This window comes from Acinonyx jubatus, chromosome B4, assembly GCF_027475565.1.
Source record: "Acinonyx jubatus isolate Ajub_Pintada_27869175 chromosome B4, VMU_Ajub_asm_v1.0, whole genome shotgun sequence".
NCBI lineage: Eukaryota > Metazoa > Chordata > Mammalia > Carnivora > Felidae > Acinonyx > Acinonyx jubatus.
In genome coordinates, this window is record NC_069387.1 from 133903283 (window position 1) to 133928553 (window position 25271).

Below are 25271 nucleotides of genomic sequence, written 5' to 3' on the forward strand. Positions count from 1 at the left end.
TGAGAAGTGGCCGGGAGGAGCAGTTAAGGGACCGCCCCATCCCCACTCCCACCCCGAGGCTTATACTGGGAGGCTGCTGCCCTTTCCGCGACCCAGGGCCAGTGCCCGTGCGGCCTCGGCTCATGGGTGGATCCCCGTGGCCACGAGCCGGTGTTGGAGGGGCGGGGGTGGGGGGCGGCCAGGGCCAGCCCAGCCGTACTCCAGTCAAACTGAAAAAGTGCAAAAACGTGCTATAAAAAGAAAGCACATTTTTTTTCCATCTGTCGGAACAAAATCATTCATTTTTATTGCACTAGGAAATCTGTATCAAGCGGTGGGTTAGGATCTTTTTTTTTTTTTTTTTAAAGTGAGAATTGAATGTGCGTGCCGACCCCAAACCACATTCCCTGCTGGTTAATTCTCATTCAGGGCTAATTAAGCCCATCCCATCCGTCCACGGGGGTGGTGATATGTGTGCAACCAAATTAACCTTAAAATACCGTCTAGCGTCAAGTTTTTATTTAGCGTGTGGTAACGGGACAAAGCCGTGGGTGGTGGAAAAGCCCGGGACACCCCCCTCCGCGCCCCACCTCTGCTCAGAACCTCTGCTTTCCTACCATGAGGTCTTAGCCTCCATGACCTTAGCCTCTGTGGTAGGAAAAGACGGACTTTGCAACGCACATTGTTGTTTTACTACGGCCCGCAAACAGCTGTACGTGTACTGGGCACACAGTTGCTCTCAACAAATGTGGAGAATGACCATAAAAATGAGCCCAGTCAGCTGAGCATCTGTGTTACGAGGACGTTAGAAGGCAGTGCGCTGAGGGGCGCCTGGGTGGCTCCGTCGGTGAAGCATCCGACTTGGGCTCAGGTCACGATCTCGCGGTTCGTGAGTTCGAGCTCCAGGTCGGGCTCTGTGCTGACAGCTTGGAGCCTGGAACCTGCTTCGGATTCTGTGTCTCCTCTCTCTCTGCCCCACCCCCTGCTTGCGCCCTGTCTCTGTCTCTATCTCTCAAAAATAAATAGACATTAACCAAAAGACAGAAGGCAGTGTGCTGGGCAATCTATAAACTCTATAGAAACATAAGTTACTGTGATGTCGTTTCAGAAACAAGATGCATCTGAGACACATCTCCAGTGATATGCAAAGACGCACAAACGTGCCCGGTATCCTCGCTGATGGCTGTCCTCAGACCTCGCCATTCCTTCTGTGCCTCGCTGCCCCAGATGCCCTCTCTCCCTTCCATCTGCCGCTCTCTTGGCCCGACCTCACTCTCTTGCTTAAAACATCACCGCCTAAGGACTGTTTCTCAGAGGTGAGAGTCATGGTTCCCCCTAGAGGTTCCACGAACTTCAGTTTGAGAAACATCCCGATGGATGTTAATAGTGCCACTTTACGTCAGAAAGAGGCAAAACCATCCTGCAAATGGACTTGTTTGGTCTGGAGAGTGCTTTAGAAACCTGAAATATGTCCTGACATTTAGAAACCAGGAGGTTCCAGAGTGTCTCATGAAAACTGGAAAGCTCTAGCAAAGTGGGGCCAGTTTTCAGCTCAGCAACAGTCGGCTGAGACTGAGGAGAAGCTGTCCTTTCAACAGGGCTGGGTCTCCAGCCTGCTGCGGCCACTGCCTGGGCCCCTTCATCGTCTCTATGACCCTCATCCCGGTGGACATCCGTGTTCGCAATGCTCACGGGGTGACCGCTGGGCCCAGCGCCATCTCACACACGGGCGCTGGAAGGTGCGTAGAAGATGGCCTGTGTGCTTTCCAGATGACCCGCGTGTGCAGACTAATTTTTATCTTTGCAGAATCATTAAAACAAAGACATAAAAATCCTAAATCCTCCCAGAGAACTCCTAGATGTGAAAAATGTCTGCTTACCAGCACAAAGGTCAAGTTGGCTGACATTCTAGAACTTTCACAGGCTGGCTGCGTGGCACTTGACTTTCTCCTTCTCTCTAGTCCCTTATGCTTGGACCCCAGAGCCCACCTTGCCGCCATAGCCTAGGGGATTATTCGCTCCGGGGATTTAGTGAGCACGGTCCTAGGTTTTTGACAGTGTCTGAAGGACAGTCTTGTTCTGATTGTGTCCAGCATGGCCCCGGCTGCTTTGAACCTTCGATCTCATTAAACTGCGAGGCCTGCCCTCTGCAGACAGCATTTTCTCTTGTTGCTGCTGCTGTAGGGGAAATGGAGGTATGGACCAGTCTCGGGGACCGCCGCCCCACCACGGGCACGGCCACAGCACTGTTTTCCAAGGACTCCAGCACGGGCCACAGCATCATCCCTACACGCTCTGCAGTGTCATACAGATGTCAGCGGTCAAGTATCTGTCACTGTACTTGGGGGAGCACCTTGCACGTCGCCTGGCTCCCGGTGTCCTTCCCGATGAGTCTTTGTGCCACAGCCGGGCCCCGGGCAACCTCTCCAAGGCCACCTGGTGCTATGGGCCCGGTGCTCACGGGACACACTGGGCCTGCTCTCCCCTCGGCACCTCTGTGCTCTGCCCTCTCTGCCCAGAGCCCCTTGCCCTCGCAGACACAGCGCCTGCTAAACACTGAGCACTCCTACCTCAGAGAGCACACGCTGGGCACAATCCTGGCAGCTCCTTGTAGAGCAAACACGGGTACACATGTGCTCAAAGGCACCAGCTGATCTTGCCTGACCCATCTGAGTTCTGACACCCCACGAGAGGGAAGAGAGGGGCGGGGGGCCGGGAGGAGGGGAGGGCTGACAGCAGCTCTTCGTGAATTCACATGAGCACCGGGACTTCAGTTTCTAAAGTAAAACTACGTTTCGCTCTGTCCTACCGTTGACAAAGCCGCATTGGAGGAGTCGACAACTTCCTGGATACTCTTCACAACCTCCGCCGGGTCTAGTGTCGCAAAAGTGAGGGGCGCGCCCTCTTTTTCTCTTGGCGGAGGTCTTGTTGGCTCGCTGTTCTCCACCGCCTTCAAGAAGTCAAGGTAATTGAAGGAGTTATCGTGCCAGCGGATTCCCCAACTTGTCCCCAAAGAAAGAAAGGAATGTATTAATTACAAAAAGCAACCCCACCGCTTATTCATTCAACAAAGAGCTGCTGAGCACAGAACAGCGTGCAGAACAGGAATAACGTTAGGACGCTGTTCTCTGGCCCGGAGGTGCTCACCTGTCAGTTAGCTATGAGAGCAGACGGGCACACACCGACAATGCAATATGACGGAGCGAGGTGAGGGCTGCGGGGGCCACAGACTTAAAGCCTGGACAGCGGGGCTCACAGCTTTGGACAGCAGAGGAAGGGAAAAGGAGGCCCAGCTTAGGAACCTGATGCACTGACTGGGGCAAACAAAGATGCCTCCGCAGAGACGAGGGGGGGCAGGGCAGTGTTATGGGAAGATACACGCGACAGTTGGCATCAGGGGCGGTCAGGAAATAAGACTGGAGGGTGTGCGGGCTCAGGAGTGTGGTCATCGAGACCTCGGCTCATGAGGGCTGGACTGAGAAATGGTTGGGGGAGGTGGAAAAAAAGAGAAACATGTCAAACAAAGGCAGTGGAAAGGGCACGAGGAACTGAGTAAAATGTATGTCAAGTTCTTTTTCAAGACTGGTCAGAACTGAGTGGTCAAGCTGAAAGCATTCAGGGGACAGTTTCACAAAACCTATACAGCTTAGTATTTTCTCAGATAGAAATTCTGAGTGCATGCCTCAATGAGGACAGCCATGTGGAGACTCCTCCCTGCCCTCCACTCTGACACAGAAGAAAATACCTTTACATTCGAGAAGAAAATACGGCGAGAGAAAATCCCAAAGTTTCATGAGAACATAGATCCTATTTAAAGATGTAAACTGATGCAAAATAAAGTTTAATTGCATTCAAAGTTCACATTTTTTGGTCACTTAAATTCTCTGGGGACTGCTGGCACTTTAACACCTAAGCTTTCTTTCAGTGGGATGGAGTCCACGTCAGAGAAGAACAGTGTGGAATGTTGGTAAGCCAGAGAGAGAAGTTTCTAGTGACTCAGATATCTGCTTCTAAAGAAAATGAGCCAAGAGCTGTGCTTTTCCAACCCACAGCTGCAGAGCGGCCTTCCACAGGCCCCATGTCGCTGGCTCCTATGATGGAGACATGGGGGAAAAGGCTAATCAACTCTATTTCATCAGCAGGATAAATTGCCAACTTGGTATTAAAATTTAGTAATAAAATCAAATGCATATGCTAATCGCAGTATTATTTAGAAAAGTCTATTTTGGATCTAGAAATGAATAATCTACATATAATTACAAATAACAGAGATGTTTATCATCAAGAGGTCTTTGAGAAGAAACAAGCAATTGAGCAATGGATCCTTATTAAGGTTTCAATTTGTAAAAAAAAAGTTGATCACCCCCATTGAAAGGTGGACTACAGAAATTCCACAGTCTTTTTGTTGTTATTTATAAAAGTACCAAGCCTAACTATATTTTAACAAGACTCTCTTACAATCATTTAGTTAATTATTTATCTGGTGCTGTTTTTCTATGATTTATTCATTGAATGCATATGAATTCTCGTTCAGCTGGAAATACATTTAGTGAGAGGAGATCCTGTTTAAGGAAGAAGAGAACATATAGGCATATTTGAGGATGAAATGATTCTTCTTCCGTTACACACACACACACACACACACACTGCATTGAACTTCTCTCAGCTCAAACACAATTGAGTAATGGTTTCAACATTTTAAGGAAAAATTATTTTCTCCTTAGGATTCTATGCTCAGACAGGCCAGCAATCTGTGTGAAGGAGATTAAATAATTTTTTTCAGACAAAGAACCCAGAAAATTTATTTCTTGTCTGCCCTTTCTTAAAAAGTTACTTCAGGAAGTACTCCAACAAAACAAGGATGGAAATCAAGAAATAAAAAAGGGGGGGGGCGGTGCCTGGGTGGCTCAGTGGGTTAAGCGTCTGACTTCAGCTCGGGTCATGATCTCGTGATTCGTGAGTTTGAGCCTCACGTTGGGCTGTATGCTGACAGCTCAGAGCCTGGAGCCTGCTTTGGATTCTGTGTCTCCCTCTCTCTCTGCCCCTCCCCTTCTCAAGCCCTGTCTGTCTGTCTCTCTCTCAAAAATAAGTAAACATTTAAAAGAAAGAAAGAAAGAAAGAAAGAAAGAAAGAAAGGAAAGAAAAGAAAGAAAGAAAGAGGTATGTGATACAGGAAACGGGAATGGGATCCAACCTTGCTGGGGAATGGTAGGGACAGACCTGGGACAGGACAATGTGGGGGCCCGGCTCCAGAGTGGAGGGTACCAAGGAACACCTGTGAGAACTGTAAGTGGCATGGAGTGTTGGGGAACGCGGAAGGGTGACAACGTTCAATTTTAATTGAGACTCGGGTTCCTAGAAAACAGCTGATTACGTTCCTGGAAACAGCTTACACAAAGAACCACCTTCCCCCATGTGACCTAGAAAAGACGCATGGGTACCCAGGTTTGCCTACAACAAGGTGGACACAGAGGCTCAGGGATGGTGCCGCCGGGAGGAAAGCTAATTTTCATTCATTCTGTGGGCACTGAACACATAATCATAATTGTGAAATGCTGGTCAACGGTTTTTGAGTTTTAGAATCAACCTGTGAACCAAGCACAGAAGGCCTGGTTGTGGCTGCAGGATAGAAGGTTAAGCTGAACTTCCTTTTCCCCAAATTAAAACCGCACCTGACAAAAGACGGGACATGGAAGAACCAGAGAGGGACAGTGGTAGAAAGAGGAGGGGAGGCTGGCATGCGCAGAAACAGGAGGTAAGAAAAAAGTCGAACAGACTGAAAGCCAACAGCTTTCCCTTGTCCCCCAAGAAAACTGAGGTCACAGGGCAAAACGTCTCCCCCAAATCTGGAGGGATCCGGGCAAATACAGAGAATTACAGCTAAGATCTGCTTTCCTAGACTGAAAGCCTTTGGAGCTGGAGGCTGGAAGGAACACTTAAAAGACACCGCGGAAAACCGGTGGGGGCCGTGAATGGACTGTGTGCGGGCAAGAGACTCACGGGGGCCCCTCTCCAGCTAGAAGTAGGCATCAACGTGGGGTTAAAAATAGAAGGACCAGATGCTCCCCATCCCTCATCCTCAGGGAAACGCAAATCAAAACCACCATGGGATGTCACCTCACACCCGTCAGCATGGCTAAAATCAGTAACACAGGAAACCACGGGTGTCAGCGAGGACACGGAGAAAGGGGAACCCTCGGGCACTGTTGGTGGGAGCGCACGTTGGTGCCGCCACTGTGGAAACTAGCATGGAGCTTCCTCAAAAAGTTACCAATAGACCCAGCCCACAATACGGTAGTCGCACTGGGTATTTACCCCCAAGATACAAAGACACGCATTCAGTGGGATCCATGCACTCGGATGTTCACGGCAGCGTTATCGACAAGAGCCAAATTATGGAAGCAGCCCAAGTGCCCGTCAACAGGCGAATGGATAAAGGACAGGTGGTGCGTGCACACAATGGAATATTACTCAGCCGTCACAGAGAATGAACTCTCGCCACTGGCAAAGACATAGATGGGACTAGAGACTACAACGCTAAGTGACAGGAGGCAGAGAGAGAAAGACAAATGCCGTATGATTTCACTCATAAGTGGAATTTAGGAAACAAGACAAATGAGCAGAGGGAAAAAAAAAAAAAGAGAGAAAACAATCCAAGAAACAAACTCTTAACTATGGAGAGCACAATGCTGGTTACCAGAGGGGAGGTGGAGGGGGGATGGGGGATACTTACCGTGATGAACAAAATAAAGAGAAGGAAAACAAGAAAACAATTATGTCATATAAAAAGGAAAAGAAAACTAGAAGGACTGGTTAAAAGTGTGTGCAGGAAGCACTTGGGCCCCATGTCCCTCCCCAAATTCCAAGCGTCTGGGTACCTGTGCCCCTCCCCCAGCACTCGCAAGGGGGGCTCTAGAATTCGTGCTCTCTGGAGTCAGTGTTTCTCAACTGAAAAGCATGCGTCCCTAGTGCAAGATAGGGAGGGTTCTTAATGAAAAGAGGGATTAAGCAGAAGTTTATATCCTGATTGTACTAAATAGTTTTCTATGGCTCTGCAACAAAACACCAAGAGTAGCGGGTGGCTCAAAGCATCACACATTTCTTTTCTTATGGTTCTGGACACCAGAAGTCAGAAATCAGTTTTATTGGGCCAAGATCAAGGTGTCGGCAGGGCCGTGTTCCCTCCAGAGGCTATGGGAGAATCCCTTCTGCACCTCCAGCCTCTGGTGGCTGCTGGAGATCCTTGGCTTGTGGCCACGCTATGCCGATTTCTCCCCCTGTGCTCATGTCTGGGTGACGCCTCTCCCTGACTCACTTTCATAAGGACACTGGTGATCTGAGGCCCACCCGGATGATCCAGGATCATCTCCCCACCTCAAGACCCTTAATCACACCTGCAAGGACTCATTTTCCATCTCACGTCACATTCACAGGTTCTGGGAATTAGGACCGGGGTAACTTTGGGGGGCGTTATTCAGCCTATCACACCGACTGCTGAAACTTCCAGGCTTCCCCTCCCAATCAGCTCCCAGACTGCCGGCAGCAGGGGACCAGAGAATCTTCTCTGGTTGGGCTGCCAGATTTAGAAAAACAGACCAACGATAGTCTAGCAGGGCACCCAGTTAAATTGGAATTTCAGACAAACAAAATAATTTTAACATAAATGTATCCCAAATATTGCATGGCACATCCTTAAACTAAAAATATTATTGTTTCTCCGGAATTCAAATCTAACGGGGCATCCCTATATGTTAGGTGCCAACACCAGTCTCTGGGAAATCTGACCAGCACTGCCCCCCTCTCCAAATTTTAAAGATCCTGACACTGGGGGTCCTCCAAAGAAACCGCATGCCAGACTGCTCTGCCACAGTAGTCCACACTGAAAGTTCAAAGCAAAGTCAGTAAGTTCTACCCCTCTGCACAGAACTTCTAACCTGCTTCTTAGGACCTCACTCTTAATGTGGAGATTTTCGAACAAGGAAACTAGTAGAAAAAAGCAACATGGAGGAGAGACTCCTCAGGCAAGGAAAACTTAAAAAAAAAAAAAAATTCCATTGTTAACACCTTCAGAGAAATGAGATCACACATCCAGGACACAAGACCGTGATGCTCTGAAAGAGGAACACCCTGGGAACAAAGACAAGTTCTGGTCATTAGAAATATGGTTAAGTGTGATGGCAGAAACAAAAGTCCCAAAAGAAAGGGTTGAGAGTGAAATTGAAGAAATCTTCCGGACAGGGAAGCAGGAAGGAAAAGATGGAAGATGGGAAAGACTTGAAAATATAATGAAACATAAATAAACTGTAACAAAAAGGGGGAGGGGGCGCCTGGGTGGCTCAGTCGGTTGAGCGTCCAACTTCGGCTCAGGTCATGATCTCACGCTTCCTGGGATCGAGCCCCGCGTTGGCCTCTGTGCTGACAGCGTGGAGGCTGCTTGGGATTCTCTCTCTCTGTGCCCCTCCCTGCTCACTCTTTCTCTCAAAGTAAATAAATAAACTTAAAGATGTATATAAGGAAACATCCTACGTGGTTGAATGTTCAATAAAAATAGGAGTTTCCCAAAGAACGGGAGAGGAAGTCAATGAAATCATCAAGAAACTTTCTCAGAATTAAAGGACATGACAAAGGCCATCCAGGAAGATGAGTGTGAACACTGTAGAAAAAGATTTTACAACCAGAGGTGAGTTGGGCGTTTAATTACTGATCGTAAGTACGCAGGAAACGAAGCCAACAGGAAAGAAAGAAAAGATAATTATTAATTCCGGGGAAAACAAAATGGTATGCAGGAGGGGAAAAGCGATCCGTGAAACAAGTCACGATGTTACAAACCCCGAATACTGATCTACCCGAAACCGTGATGCAGCAGCATGGTGGCCCGAGGAGGGAAGTGTGTGTGGTTTCCACAGAGAGGCGGGGGGCGGAGTGGGTGAGGCGGTGGGTGCCGGTTAAACCCACAGCTTCCAGGTACGGAGTCAACAGACACCATCTAAAAGTTAAAAACCAGGAAGCAGCTATAGAAGCTTGTCACTTAGACATTCGACTTAAAGACCAGAAGGGATCCGCGAAGCCATCAGACTTGTTGACTCCGGGGACGGGGAAATTCGGAGGTTGCGTTCTCCTTGTGCTGGGGGTTGACTCAAGCTGCTTACAACGGAGCCACGGGGATGCCTGGGCGTCACCTCAGTGGCGAAAGGCTGTCGGAACGGGCAGGGAGGGAGAAGCAAAAGCAATGCGCCAGCCCATTTTCCCGTCCCGTCTATGTGAGAGGCACAGTGAACCCAGTGGAAGAACACCTGTTCAGAAGATCAGCCAGGTCCTCTTCCTTCAGGTGACAACCGCATCCCCGCAACACTTCCTGCATCTTGCTTACGGGTATGTAGCCATTTGGGGATGGATCGACTTTGGTGAGTGCTTTGCTGATATCTTGATAGTGGTCTTTAAGCTTGTCCCTGAAAGAGAATACATTTTAGGCATCCCCAAACCAGGAAAACAGATTTCTTTAAAGCAAGAGTTGGTGATTATTCTAATGTGATGATTTGCTGGGTCGTCGAGGAACTGATCTTGAAGGCGTTTTGCAGCCTTGGTGTAACTTTTGCATTAAAAGGTATTCTGGAAAAAATAGTGAGTTTGTACCGTTATCATTTTATTATTATCTTTAGCAGAACTATATTATAGAAATTACAACCTTGTTTCTTTTTACTAGAATTTGTTACTTTAACGTTTATTTATTTTTGAGACAGAGAGACAGAGCATGAACGGGGGAGGAGCAGAGAGAGAGGGAGACACAGAATCGGAAACAGGCTCCAGGCTCTGAGCCATCAGCCCAGAGCCCGATGCGGGGCTCGAACTCACGGACCGCGAGATCGCGAGATCGTGACCTGAGCTGAAGTAGGAAGCTCAACCGACTGAGCCACCCAGGCGTCCCGTAGAATTTGTTACTTTAAAAATAGAACAAGGAATTAAAAACTACAGAGAGCGACGCTCCTCAATGCGCTCGGTGAAAACTGGGGGAGCACCTCTTACATGCCAGCTACGGCTCTGGGCATCGGGACGCGTCTAGGGGCTCAAACAGGCATCCCCAGAAGAACTTACATCCCAGTGGGGCGAGGCCGGCTTGAGACAGAAGACATTGGGAACACTGCGCAGGGGGTCAGTGGAGACTGGGGAGCAGGACTGAGGACCCCTCCTGGGAGCAGGCTGCAATGCCCATGGGGAGGTGCAGGTACGCCTCTCGGGGAAAGAGGCACTCGAGCAGAGATGGGTGTCACCCCCCACCCCCACCCCCAGAGAGCTCTCCTGGGTTCAGGGGCAGAGACCCCTTGGCATTTGGCATTTTATTAGTTTTATTAGGTACTGTGTTGTTAAGAAACACAGCCACCAGGGGCGCCTGGGTGGCTCTGGGTGGCTCAGTCAGTTAAGAGTCTGACTCTTTTTTTTTAAATGTATTTTTGACAGAGAGAAAGACAGAGCATGAGCGAGGGAGGGGCAGAGAGAGAGAGGGAGACACAGAATCCGAAGCAGGCTCCCGGCTCCGGGCTGTCAGCACAGAGCCCGACGCGGGGCTTGGACTCACCAACCGCGAGATCCTGACCTGAGCCAAAGTTGGACGCTTAACTGACTGAGCCACCCGGGTGCCCCAAGTGTCTTGACTCTTGATTTTGGCTCAGGTCATGATCTTGCTGTTGGTGAGTTTGAGCCCCGCGTCGGGCTCTGCGCTGACAGCATGAAGCCTGCTTGGGATTCTTGGTCTACCTCTCTCTCTGTCCCCTCCCCTGCTGGCTCTTTCTCTCTCAAAATAAACAGAAAGAAAGAAAGAAAGAAAGAAAGAAAGAAAGAAAGAAAGAAAGAAAGAAAGAAAGAAAGAAAGAAAGAAAGAAAGAAAGAAAGAAAGAAAGAAGGAAGGAAGGAAGGAAGGAAGGAAGGAAGGAAGGAAGGAAGGAAGGAAGGAATAAAGGGAAAGAGAGAGAAAGAAAGAAGGAAAGAAAGAGAGAAAGAAAGAAAGAGAAAGAAAGAAGGAAAGAAAGAAAGAGAAAGAAGAAAGAAAGAAAGAAAGAAAGAAAGAAAGAAAGAAAGAAAGAAAGAAAGAAGGAAGGAAGGAAGGAAACGCAGCCGCCATTTGTGTGCGTCGACGGGCAAAGCTGGAGCTGTGGGCTTCATGTACATTCTCCCACTGACTCTTCTCAACAACCCTGCAAGGGAGGTGGGTAACTATCTCCTCACTTTACAGACGAGGGACAAGAGTGCCGTCTGTAAAGTGGGCCCATCCAGACCTGCCTCTCGCAGGGACAGTGGCGGCGCCTGGCCACAGCCCCTTCGGGAGGGCTGTTTTCCTTAGAGAACACGTTCAAGAATGTAGGACTCCATCTGTCAAGAAAATTCTTCCCCGACGGGGGGAAAAATACAAATATTGTTAAGGGACTAAAACAAGTGGAGAAACCTTTCAGCATGAACAATCTTGCACCCGGCCTTGGTGAACTGATTGTAAATTCCATGACCTCGGCTCACCCAGGTCTCTAAGAAGAGCGACATGCTTGTCTGGCAGGCTCGGGCTCGGGCTGGGCTGTGGGGTTCTTATTCAGGGAAGAGACTGTGCTATAAATTCCAAACCCGGAATCTTTGCCGGTAATTGTCTACCACCCCAGATATGTATTTGTGGAGACAGCAGTTCCTTGAGCATGCCTAGAAAAAAGAATCCACCCAGACAGGAGAGTCAGGGGGGGAAGCGGAGCGGGAGCGTGCAGGTCAGAAGGGGACAGTGGCACTGACTTGGAAGCTACGTGGGTCATCATCTGCCCCCTTCCCTCCTTGGCCTCCAGCTTGGAGCTGGCCAACTGAGGACTGAGCTCGTTTGAGCCACGGACACAAATGAGCTGCGTTAACTGTTCGGCAAATGTATACCAACAGCGGCAACATTCTGGATTCCCTTACAGGTGTGTGCTGAATTCAGTCCCGCATTACAGAATGATTACTCGTCATCACAACTATTATATTCCACTTAATCCTTCAAAATGAAAGCAAATGAAGGTATAAAAAAATCAAAACATTTTTTCGAGATACATATTTTTAGAAAATTGAGGCATTCAGCATTTCTTGGACTGGTTTCTAGGCAGTAATTACTTCCCTTGCAGAGTAAATATGCGCACAGAGTAAATGAGGGTTTCGAGCACAGATCACACCATACCGCTGAGCTGAACGAGTGTGGGCCGACACTCTGGGACAGGCTGCCACTGCTCCGGGCCCGTGGCTGGCTCCTGGTCCGGACAACGAGGCAGAGTCCGAAGAGGGCACAGTCATGGCCAGTGGGACGGCTACAGAGCCCTCCCCGACACCACCTTGCCGGGCCCGGCTCTTCTGGTTTTGTTCACACACCTCCCGATCCGATTTTCGAACAGGCCATGGCTTCCGTGGCTGGTTCACTCTTTCTGCTCTGATTCAAATCTTCAACTCAGACTTGGGCAAAACAGAGCAAGGCGTGGAAAACAAGCATGAGTTTGAAAAAGGATTTTTCATAATTTTTTAAGATGTATTTCTGGCACGCCGAACAAGTTCTCTCAGATTTAAGAGGCAAATCAAAATTTCAGTCACTGTAACAGACCTGTCTCCTCATTTCTCATCCGAGGAGCTAGAAGATCCTGGAACCACCAGGAAGACTCACTGTCCCCAAATTTGAAAGCGGGCCATTCTGAAGGGCAAAGTTACTCGACAATTTTATAACCTGACGTCTTTGAGGAAACAGAAGTCGGTCATGCGTTTTCATGAAATCAGGCTTGCCTTCTTTGGTCAGAAAGTGTGCTGATGGCAGAGAGGGCAGGGTGAGTGTGAATCAGTTAACTGAGCTCGGGGATCTGAGACACACTGTTTGGTGGCTCCCAGTTCTTTCCGCTGCGATCCACGTTTGCACAATAAACGGAAACTCAAGAAGAGAAAGAATGCGGCGTGAGCCCGCCGAGGGTGTGAGATTTCTCTTGGAGCCTCATTACTCACAAGTAGCAGGAGGGAAGACACGAGTGGGTAATGAGGCCAGCCCTGTCTGGTAAAGATAAATTCCACTTTCTCGTTAGTTTTATGGCATATTTGATTTATACCAATCTTGAGCATAGTTTTACTTCAAATCTCACAAATTCGATTCTCTTGCTTCAGGCTTCATAACTCAGTGAACTTGGGACCTCATTCAGGGGTGTGTTTGAACTGCTCTTCTCGTAAACCCCATTTAGCCATTACATTTCTTCCCCGTGTCCTTGGGGGTTCTTATTTCCTGTGGGGATTCTTTAGCAACAACCCATTCGCTCATTCCGGTGCCATTTGAGGTGGTGGTGGTGACAGAGAGCTGAAGTGACAGGCAACAGACAGAAACACAGATGAGAACAGCATGGAGCTAGAGTCCCAGCCTTGGTGGGTGCTGACGGGAGACCACCAGGGCCTGGGACTGATCAGGGACATCTGTCCCATGGCTTGATAGTTACATCGAATGCAGCAAAATTTTCTCCTGTTATAAATTAAAAAAATCTTTTTAATGTTTATTTATTTTTGAAAGAAAGAGAGACAGAGTGCGAGCGAGCAGAGGAGGGGCAGAGAGAGAGAGGGAGACACAGAATCCGAAGCAGGCTCCAGGCTCCGAGCCGTCAGCACAGAGCCCGACGCGGGGCTCGAACTCACGAACCGCGAGATCATGACCGGAGCCAACACTGGACACTTAAGTGACTGAGCCACCCAGGCACCCCATCCTGTGTTATAATTTTTTTTTAAGTAGTACATTAGTAACTGGTTTTAAACTTTGAAGATAGTAATATACAGTCCCATCATCCAAATACAACACACTACCCCTCGCACATCATCTTCTGGTCCTTGTGAACAGGCACCCACGTTTGACGTGGTTCCAGTCATGATACACTTACTGGTTAAAATGTCATTTCCAATCAGCCTTTGATCACAAACATTTTCCAGTCTTCACAATGCTAACTGAACAGGCATGTAGTTTTTCATATTCCTGGGGCCATACTTTATAAGGCAGCACGCTCACTGTGACTGGCAGGTGTCCCTTTTAGTTGTTGTTGAAGACACGCTATAAATCGTATCTTCCAACCACTAAACGGTTGGCTTCTACTACATTATTTCTCTGGGATAAAGTTCCCCAAGTGGAAGTACTGAGCTAAGGAATATGTCTTGTTCGTTCACTCATTCATTCATTCACTCATTCATCCATGCATCCATTCATTCATCCATCCATTCATTCATTCATGAATCCATCCATCCATCCATCCATCCATCCATCCATCCATCCATCCATTCATCCATTCACCAACAGAAGTTCATGGGGCGTCTACGAGGAGTCAGGCAGTGTTCTGCACTACATGTCCTTCTGGAACTTGCCATCTGGTTGGGCGAGGGGTGGGTCCTGGGTGTGTAGGTTAGTAAACACCTGAAAAGTTCTCAAAGGTGACCTACAAAACAGGAATGATGTGAGGCCATGACTGAAGACGGCTCATAGCTTTTTAACTCCTTTATAACTCTGCGACCTCGCACCCATTTCGAGAACCTACAGCAGCGAGTAGTAGAATTTCATGATGACTTTGCCAGCCCTGGGAGGTACCACTTCAAACCCACTTTGGCTGCAAGGGTACGCGTCGAACAGGTGGCCAGCTCACGGTCCCGCGATACTTACGCACTCACCTGGCCGGCCCGGCCCTGTCTGGGCTCTGCTGCAGCTGTCGGGCCTCCTCGTGCACCTGCTGTGGCTTCGTGAAATGGCCCATGAAGTTGAAGTAGTCCTCGGCATAGGGCCGATGAATGTCTGCCGAGTAGTTAATCCCCAATTTCTGTAAAAATTCTTGGTAAGTTATGTGTCCTCTTCCGTCAGTGTCATAGCTTCAGAAACAAACAGGACCCTCGTCAGTAGCCACCACGGTGTGTGGGTGCTCAGTGTTCTGACAATATCTGCACTGTTTGTGGGCAAGGTGGGGGCTCGTCTGGTTCCTCGCCACGCGGTGTGCCCTGCAGATGGGCAGCACCGCTGAACAGGGGGAGCCGGAAATGCAGAGTCTCTGGGGTCACCCAGACCTGACCTGAATCTGCATTTAACAAGATCCCTAGGTGATTCACAGGCACATCAAACTAGGAAACCTCTTATCAACAGAATGATCACACCTCACGTGAGGTGAGCCTGGCCACCCCGAGAGGGCGTCCGAATTCATGCACTTGTCAGGCTGTGAGAAAGATGTCCGTGGCCACAGAAAATGAAAATCAAGCTTTCCATTCATTCAGCAGTGTGGTTTTTTTTTTTTTTTTTTTTTTTTATTGAGCACCTACATGTAAGGACTATGTTAAGGTTTAGAAGAAAGTCCTTCAAAAAACATACTCAATCTTAAAACGCAAATAAATGAAGGCCATTTGATTCAAATTCCCCATTTTCTCTTTGAAGAGATGCCAATTACATACGACCAACGAGCGAGACCAGTAAGGAAAACAAGATAAGAATTATGCTACGTACCTTTTATGTCATTTTCTATTAGTGAGATGTTTCTGAATTATAATTCATTAAAAAAGGCGTAATGGAGGGTTTTTATCTCCCAGCATTATTCAAATAGAATAGAATTACTTCAATAAAAATTTTAAGGCAAATTGCCAATTTTCTTTAAAGGAAAAAAAAAAGCATTTATTTTTACCAAAAGATCTTGGTCCTCATCTAACCGATAAAAATGCCATTTGCGGATGTGAGTTTTTCCCAGATGAACTCAAGAGTTACAAGAACCAATCCTATATTTAAACAGCGTTGTGGGCATAATCCTCTGGAAGGCTGTTTGGACGTTCGTCTGAGCATTAGGGCGGACGGCTTTCCTTTGTGAGGCCGAGCTTCCCTCTGCTCGTTAACTGACAAGACGAGGAAAAATCTGCCGAACCCCACGCTCGCTCGCCTCTGACACACGGAGACCTTTCCACCGGCTTCAGTTGAGCAGCAATGAAGGAGATGTATTTATTTACCTGACTCTCTTGTCCTCGAGGGGCGGGGTGGTGGGTGGGGGGTGAGGGGTGGGAAGTTCAGGCAAACACTCCATGCCCCTGTGCTAAATCCTGCAGCGCGTCCCAGGCGTGGGAATGCTGTCCACCCTTCCCCAAGGCCAAGGGGGCTGTTCCCCCGAGGCGTCCACAGAACCGGAGGCCTCTCCCCCTCCCCACTCTTGCTTCTGTGCCCTACACGCTTGTAGCTTCCTTCCGCCGTGTCTGACTCTACGTGCCTTATCAGCACCCAGACCTATTTTTGCCATGTACTATCTTACAAAGGAAGGAGCTTTCCCCCCCAGTGATCGTGAGGTGGCCCGGGGCAGAGAACTCCAAGTCAAACACAAGCTCCCAGGCCCGGAGACCCTGGCAAGGCGCTCAGCCGTTCTGGAGCTTTGTGCCCTCATCGGGGAGCCGCCAAAGGCCTTCCCAGACCTAACGTCTCAGATCGGCACCCGGACTGCCCCTCCGACTAGATTCATGAAACCCTCTGAGGCCTTTCCAGGTGTCTGTCATTAGTACGACCTTCATACTTGCAACCCCCCCCCCCCCCCCCCCCGGCCAGATACCATTCTACCTGCATTCAGTGGATTTTGTTTCTAAAGCAAAACAAAGGGCCACACCCACCAAAGGGGGCCGGTGGGGTATCTCCTTGCCAAGGCTCGTCCTGTGATTCTTGCAGGGTAGTGATGCTCAGGCGGCACAAGGCCTCTAGCAAACAGCTCTTCCTGCTACTGGGGGTAAGATTCCGGCTGCAGAAAGGGCAGTGGAGTTTTCCATCGATGTACCTAGGGAGGGGTGCCACTCCTTGAGCCTCTAGGGTGATCCCAGGGCCGTGCGTCTCTCCCTGAACTGCATCAGGCCCGACCAGCCTTGGGCCAGCAGAGCGATAGAATAATGCAACTCTGGTCAAGACCCCCCCTTGAATAAAGCCCCCAAGGGCTCCCCACCCCTACAGGAGGGCTCCGGAAAGAATGGTGCGTAGACCACCCACTGACAAGCGACCCCTCTCTCTTCCTAAGTCGCAACTGCTGTGTTTCCACCTGCCCCTGGATTCCTCTGGGGTCTGGTGAGGGTCGGTGGGTAAATGCTTAGACCAGGGCCTGGCACCCAGGGAGCACACGCCAGTGTCCTGTGGCTGCTTGACCCCCACAGGCTCAACCACGTCCTTCTTTTTGCCTCTGCATCTTTAGCACATGCCTTCCTCCCCTGCTAGATGGCAAGTTTCTTGAGGAGCAACCACGCTGTCTTTATCTTACAAACAGACTCCCAGCGCCCGGCAACAGGCCTCCCAAAGCTTCATGATCAATACTTGTCTGTTGAGCTAACGAAGGCAAAGGATGCGTGTTCCCCAGGAAGCACTGACATCCTGGCGTGTTATCCACAAGAGACTACTGACAACAAACTCTGAATCGTGACACTTGAACTGAATGAAAAGACACTTCTTAATTACTTCATTAATAAAGATCATAAACATTCTATTCTCTTCGCAGGGGAACAGAAGACCAGATTGCACAATTGCCACTAAAATATTGTTGTGGACGTGAATAATAAGAGAGTTAATTCAGCTTACATAACCTCGCCCTTCATTATATAATCCTTTGTGTAACATTTTAAAAAATCAACTTGCCTATAAAGGTTGAATTTTAAAATGGTTCGGCAGCAGATGTGCTAGGAAAAATGTGCACATAAACAGAGGACCCATAAAAGCCTGCATTTGCACGTGGCAATGGCCACTAATTTATGATATGATCAGATTACCCTGCCCATTTATTGTACACACAGCAGTTCAGTCATACACATGATTCGAATAGCTTCGCACTGATTGCTTTGCTGGAAAGTCTTAGTCCTTTGTGCTCAGCTTAGGTGCTCGACTCTTGTCAGTGACAGGTCTACCCCCTAACACCGACCCCAGAGTCAGAGGGTCTGGGGTAAGCCCCACTGATGACTCAGGCCAGGCAGCCTGGGACGCACGGAATCCTCTCCGGTGTCGCCTGTGAGGGTGGTCTGACGGCCACGGCATTCGGCAAGTCCTGGTGGAATCACGGGTTCTGGAGCCATCTGGGGCCACGATCCCTTCTCTGTGCCCCCCAGCAAGTAGTGGTCCGGCCTTGGGTAAAACCACGCCAGGGATGGGAAACGCACCCCTTCAAAGACCGCCCGCTGGAGTGCCAGACAACCTGAATCATAAATAGTTCTTTATGCTGAGCTAGGAGCCTATGTGGCCAGTCATCTCCAAGTGCTTCCAAAACTCCTTCCCTGCCATTGTGTCCCATTCAGGCTCCTCCTTCCTAATCTACAGACCTTGCTCATTGGACCCCTTCAAGTCCATTCCCACCTTGGGGCTCTCCGTGTCCAGGTGTCCCACAGCCCGATGCTCCCAGGTTCCAGCCAGGAGGCTGCCGTGGCTGAGCCGATGCCGAGGACCCAGCTTCTTGGGAACCTAAGAGTCCGGGCTGCTCCCAGGGAGCTGGTACCTTTGGCACAGGCATCTTGACACCGTCTTTTCTTCTGATGCCGGAATACCAATATATAACTTACTACGAAATTATGAAATGTGCAAAAACGGGGCACCAGTGATCCCCAAAGCTTTCCATCAAGTCCACTTGGTCGGCTGGCTTTATACAACTAATCATCTCTACCGTTCATCCTGAGACTTGCTTTCCTGCTTTAGTCTTCTGTGAATTTTTACAGTGTGTTTTTTTCATGGTTGTTCAGCAAAGTCTGTTTTAGATCCAAAATAGATGAATTCTGTGTGGCGAAACGAGGCTAGAGAATGTACTCAGCACGGTGCGCATGTCCCACAGTGGGTCCTGGGCAGGCCTCTCGGTGGTCCCCGTGCTGGACAGGCTCTGCCGAGACAGGCAGGGCCCTTCCTCTCCCGTCTCAGACCTGCCCCGGGCCTCTGCTCACCGGCATGCCCTTCCCCACCCCTGGCTAATGACTGTTTATTAAGACTCAGCTCAGGCGTCCTCGCGTCTCCTGGGGACCCTCCCCTGAACACGCACGCGGCTCCCACCGCCCCGCCACCGCCACCGTCGCGTTCCTTGTCTGCCCTCCCTGCTGAGCTGTGAGCCGCCTGAGAGTGAGGGCTGCCTCATCTCTGGAACCCCAGAAGCTAGCACAAGGCCTACAACGCAGGAAGTTTCAAAAACTCCCTGCTTCATGATTGTTCAGATGAATGAAGGCATGAATGAAGATGCTTCCATCTTGTGATTTATTCTTAGCGGGCTCTCCAAAACCAAAGCAAACACACTGCTCCTTACAGATCCTAATTTGGCTTCAGTTAGCAGGTTTCCTTTCACACCAGCCTCCTCCAGGCTCGAACATTTTGTTCCTTTAATCCCCGATAAGCCAGTCCACGGTATGGCTCGCTTAACTCCCAGGTGCTCCCCGATCTGTCCGGCCCCTGTGCCTGAGCAGGGCAGTGGACCAGCCCCAGGCCGCAGGCAGGAGGGTGTCACCTGGGGCTGAAGCCCACCAAAGCCCGTGTGATCCTGTGGTTCCACAGATGCCCCCCGCTGAGACAAGGCAGCCACAGGCTGGAAGCTGGCCAGATCCCCAAATCACCGCTTGGGAGAGAAGCGTCCAGAAGAGATGCTACACGTGCTATAGACGTAGGATGAGTAAGAAAAAAAAACGGAGAAACAAAACATCGGTGTGCTACGCCACTGAGATTTGGGGGTTAATTCATTAATTTACTTCCACAGCATAAACGAGACCCTCCAGACTCATGTGAGGCTCTAAACTAATGCACTTCACAGGTGCTTAATAAATGTTGAGTGAATAATGGATGCTATTTTTTTTCCTTGTCTGTATTCTACCCTATTTTTAAATTTTGTATTTTTGAAAGAGCAGATGTTATTTGTCCGCTCACGTCCACCTACCCATGTCGGGGGGCTTTCCTATTCCGACAGTCGGACCCCCCGGGCTGACAGAGCATGTCACAGCGGTCCCAGCTCCCTCTGGGTGGGGGAGAACGCCCCTCCCATTGTGCGGGCGACGGAAGGAGGCTCCTGGTGCCTAGACAACCCATGGCTGGCCAGCCCCCTGTCGCCGGCTCAGCGCCTCCTGCCCTGTGGTCCAGAGCCGGACCAGGGGCGCGAAGCAGGGCGGGGAACCTGCCATTGCCAGCAAAGACCGAGCGGTTGAGAGGAACAGGCCAGAAGGGTGAGTGAGGGTGAGGACGACCAGCTGAGACCACGATGGGTGGAACAGTCACACTACCAGGTCACCATTTATCATTACGGCTGCTTTGCTGTTGTCTTGTCTTTTCCTTTACGCTCTTCCGGATTTTCTGAGACTTCTAAAACGAGTGTTGCATTAACAGTGCAATCAGAAAAGAGTCTCAAATCTGTATCATCTTTTTGCTACCACTTTTTACGCTTATGTACGCCAGGTATTCCCCATATATTATTTGGTCCCCGTTGCCATCCCATTTGATAGATGACTGAAGCCCGGAGAAGGCGAGCCACGGGCCCGGGGTCACACAGCTCAGTCTGGGGCACCACAAGGACAAGGTGCAGCCCTCGCTAGACCACAGCCCTTAGCCGCAGGCTACCCAGCCACTTCCAACTTCCGCAGGGGCATCCGATCTCCTCACACAGCCTCTCCCTCCAGGCCGCTAAGGCTCACTTCTCTTCCTAAATCCTCCTCACACCTGTCACTTCCTCCCCAGACCTCCCTCCACTGCCAGGAAAGCTCACCACGTCCTCTCACTTGGCCCGCTGACCTCTGTGCCGCCCACCCAGTCTCCTGTAATTCATCCTCCCCACTATGGCCAGAGTGATCTTTCTAGAACGCAGGGCTGCCTAGGTCTTTCCCTGCTAGCCACCTGGCCTTACGACAGCGTCCCTACCTCATCCTGCCCTTCGTAGTCCGGTCCAGTGGACGAGCAGGCCCGCTCTCCTGCACAGCCCAGGCTGCCTACGTCCCGGCCGCTCAGGTCAATCCGCGGTCCTGGGATGTGAATCCCTCCTTGGCCCGTCAGCTGGATGTTCATCTGGTGGCATTCAACCTCGTGCCCATCCTTCGGCACATCTTCCAAGTTACCCGCCGGCTTCCCCCCGGGGAGGTGGGCCCAGTCAGAAGGCAGGAAGAGGGCAGTCCCCGGCTGTGTCCGGTGTGCCTCCCGCCGTGGCCGTGGTTCCTGCTCCGCACAGTGGCTGAGATTCTAGCAGATTCGGAGGCAGCCTTGGGGTGAGATGCCTCCAGAAATGCCCCGTTTCCCGTTTGTCCTCCAGTCCCAGGTTAGGGAGCGGTTTCCTGATCTCTGGGTCACCCCCTTCCTCTTCCTCTTCTAGCCCAGGGGGGCGGCAGCCTCTGGCCTGTAATACCACAACCCCGCCCCACCCCCCCGCCCAGGCTTCCGGTCCTTTGACCTCTTTGTCGTCCATCACTGCCTTAAGCCCCACTTGGCCAGAAATAGTAGAGTGGTTTCTGCTTTCCTGCCCAGATACCGGTGTCTAACATTCCTGAAGTTTCCTTTGTCTCGAATGCCCCTCTTCCTCATCCCTCGGGGGTAGTTCCACCTGTGGCAGACGTCACCACTGAGTTCCCCTGTCCCCGTCTCTTTTTGCCCGGGACACAACTCCAGACCGCTTCTCCCAGCCTGCCCCGTAGTGGGCGCGGCCGCGTGGAAGGACTCTGGCCAACAGAACTCGGGGAAAGTGACGGCCGCGTTCCCAGGCCTGGTGTCACGACAGCTCCAGGGGGTGGTGGGGCTCCTGGTCCCCTCAGCGGCTTGTGGGCAGACCCCCCCACGACGCCCACGCTAGATCAGGACACCATTGTCTGTCACCGCGGCTGGCCTCCCCTGACCGACACATGCAGCAAACTTAGCGGAGCAGAGCGAGGCGCAGAGAAGTGAAGTAACTTGACAGAGGCCCCGCAGCTGTGAGGACGGAGGCAGGAGCCATGGCCACCCGTCTGGCAGCGGGGCGCCCTCCCTTTGGGTCCCTCAGCACCCGTGGCGGGCAGTCCGCGGACAAACGCAGATGCAATTCTGACTTCGCGCAGTTGTCAGGGCAGACGTGTGTACGTTTAATAATGTCAATAAACGTATAAAGAAACTTGAGCCCGAAGCGGCAGGGAGTGTCTCACTCCCACTGAGACGGACACGTGCTCTAGCCCCCCCGTCAGGAAGACGAGTGAGCGTGCCCTTCTTCTCCCCCTCGAGGGGGACACTTGGCCCCAACACCCCTCTTTCCCGTGGCCCACACCCAGCCCGGGAACTCGTCCCGCCTCACCGGGATGCAGACGACAGTCTCTGGGCCCACCCATCCCTTCTCTGAACGTTCCCTGACCCATCTTCCTGAAGCATGGCTGGGTGATCAGCCTTCGCTAGTCCCGAATGCCCGGCTGATATAATGCCTGAAGACCAGGGCTTTGGGGCCCTGATGGCCCCACCCCTCCTTTCTCACCCTGGGAGCCCTGGGCCAGCACTCATGGAACGTCTCACCGACATCCCATGGGTGAGGGGATCCCCCTTCTCCTCTGACCCCCGGGAGCTATTTCAACCTCCCTCCGACCGCGACAGCTTCCTGTTCCGCCACACGCCCTCCCCGCCCCCACCTGCCGCTCCTGCTTTTACTCCCTCTTTCCTCCACACGTTCCCTCCTCTGGCATTTATCATAGGCGACACTGTGCCCCCGCATATGGGCGACTGCTTGTATCCCCTGACAGGTCCTCGAGTATTGAGACCACACAGTCGTCTTTGGATCATCCAAAAGACCGGGGAGCCCAATCTTCTGGTTACTCGGTGGGACCCACTCATTTAATCTACTGAAAGAGAATATGAATAAGGAGAGCCTCAATTGGCCCTGTGTTGGAGCTGATCTAAAAAAGAATAAGGATTTTATAAGAACTTCAAGTTGCTTTTCTAAATTAGACACAAAACAGCCCACCTAATTCTAAACTCGGCCAACGTTTCAGCCTTCCACTTTGAACAGATGAAAAGCTAAAAAATTACAGGAGCTGCTCCGTGCGCTTGCCCCTGGGGGGATGCACAATAGCGTGCACCGTCCTGCGGGGACGGGAGCGGCAACCAACACACGACGAGGACGGAGGTAATTCAAAGATGGATCTGGAACTCGGAAACTGACCGCATTGTTAGCGCACCTGGAAACTCAGGCCCCCACGCGGGGGATACTGCAACTGGGGGCCTGATTCAAGAAGAGCTGAATCGAAAATACTTTTTGAAAAATGTAACCGATATGAGGTATTATTTTCCGTCTAAGACACCCCCGGGAAACTCCCCCAAGTTGCCAAAAGTTTGGTTATTTTCTTTCAACGAATTACGTATCTACAAAAAACAGTTGTGCGACATTGATTTCCATCTGTAGGCGATGGGGAGAGACTGCTTCTCCCCACACCCGTGGCAGGACTGTCTGCTGAGCTAGTTGCGTTAGGATTAAGTCTTTGGGGAGTGACGTCGCTTTCTAAAGTGATATAAGGATGGGCTTGAACTCCTGGCTCCCTGGAAATGCAAACATCTTAAGTCTGGTATCGATGATGAGGGTTTACCCTGATTCTCCATGTTCCCGGAGACCAGCCTCTATGGGGTGGAAGGGCAGCAGACAGACACAACCAGAGGAAACCATTCCTAGCTGAGCACCTTGCCCCCTAGTAGCAGAGCAAGGCTGGTGCTGAATTTGCAGCAGCCGGCAACCTGGGACCCTCGGGATGGAAGGGGGTCGACTGGTGGATGCCACTTACCTCATCCAGAGCTTTTCAAATTCCCTCGGTGTTAGAGGAATATCAAAACCGTACAGCGCGTTCTTTATATCCCGCCGCCGAAGAATGCCGTTGCCCTCACTGTCGGTTTCTATAAAATTCTACAATATCACAAGACGACATTTAGTAACCTACACAGTGTGTTCGTGGTAGTTTAAAGGATTGTCCACAGCCGATACCTGAACAACAGAAGACGTGTCTCTCCCCTCTCTACCCGCTTAATTACTTTTCAGTCAAAGCTTCAGATACCCTCACCATTTCGGTAAAGAAGGTGACCGAGCAAAACGCAAACAACTATCATGAACTGGAAGGGGCTGGTTTCTGGGTGATGAGTGGTCTCAGGTGTATGACCCGGCCAACAACTTGGGCTCAAGAGCTATTAGAAATGAGGGTCCCAGAGCCTGGGGAATGAGACAGTAGCCCACGTGTTGGAGGTGGTCATCTTGACAACATAGCAGACTTGGTCCTCTGGTTGTAAGACAGGCATGAGGCACGTGAGACCCCAGCTCTGATGATGCGATGATATGGTAGCTTTATTTTTTTAAGTTTAATTATTTATTTGGGGGGGGAGGGGCAGAGAGAGAGGAAGAGAGAAACTCGAAAGCAGGCTCCACGCCTCTGAGCAGAGCCCGTCGTGGGGCTCGAACCCACGAACCGTGAGATCGTGACCTGAGCCGAAATCAAGAGCCGCACGCTTAACCCGCCGAGCCACCCAGGCGCCCCAATACAGTACCTTTTTAATGTCCCCGAGGGATGCAAAAGGTATCTGGGGAATTTTTGGCCTGTTAAGAGGGCCACAGACTAGCAGGTAACGTGTGGCACTCGGCACTGACTTAAACTGTTTGGAAGTAATAGCTCCTCTGACCCTCTTCCTCACAACACCATGAGGTAGATGCAGGGGCACGTCTAGAAAGTCCTCTGCAAGCATCACACTCCATGGTGAAGGTGGAGACATTCCCTTTAAGACCAGGAACAGGCAAGGTCTCCGCTGCTCTCTTTTCCACGTCGTACTGGAGGTATCAGCCAGGGTAGTCAAGCAAGAAAAAGGAATAAAAGGTAAAAAACAGGACAGGAAGAAATACAGCTGTCGTTATTCACAGACGATGTGGCTGGATACGTAGGAAAGATCCACAAATGAATTACTATGCTAAGAGAATTTAGCAAGAAATCTGGATTTCAGGTCAATAGGCAAGATCATTCATGTTCTTACATATCAGGCACAGAGAACAAATTAAAAAAAATATTTATAATAGCACCAAACATAGAAAGTCTTAGGAATAAACCTTTTTCTAAGTTTATTTATTTTGAGAAAGAGAGAGAGAGAGAGAGAGAGAGAGAGGGAGGGAGAGAACAAGTGGGGGAGGCACAGAGAGAAGGAGAGAGAGAATCCCAAGTGCGCTCTATGCTGACAGGCTTAAACTCACAAACCGTGAGATCTTGACCCGAGCCAAAGTCAGACACTCAACTGACTGAGCCACACAGGTGCCCCATCCCAGGGAATAAACCTTACGAATGATCGTAAGACCGCTACACAGAAAAGTCTAAAAATTTATCGAAAGATA

The 25271-nt window shown here is 50.4% G+C and overlaps 1 protein-coding gene across 7 annotated transcripts in view; it reads right to left on the reverse strand.

Annotated features, from left to right (window-relative positions):
• Nucleotides 1-25271, reverse strand: part of EFCAB6 (EF-hand calcium binding domain 6) — a 245050-nt gene that overhangs the window by 42491 nt on the left and 177288 nt on the right. For 6 of the 7 annotated variants that reach the window (XM_053226903.1, XM_053226901.1, XM_053226904.1 and 3 more), the window contains 4 exons: nt 23692-23810; nt 14650-14844; nt 9273-9428; nt 2789-2981 (listed from right to left, as the gene is read on the reverse strand). In XM_053226903.1, coding sequence (XP_053082878.1) covers nt 2789-2981; nt 9273-9428; nt 14650-14844; nt 23692-23810 — 663 coding nt within the window. The remainder of the gene's footprint in view (nt 1-2788; nt 2982-9272; nt 9429-14649; nt 14845-23691; nt 23811-25271) is intronic. The other variant, XM_053226905.1, reaches the window with a different exon arrangement.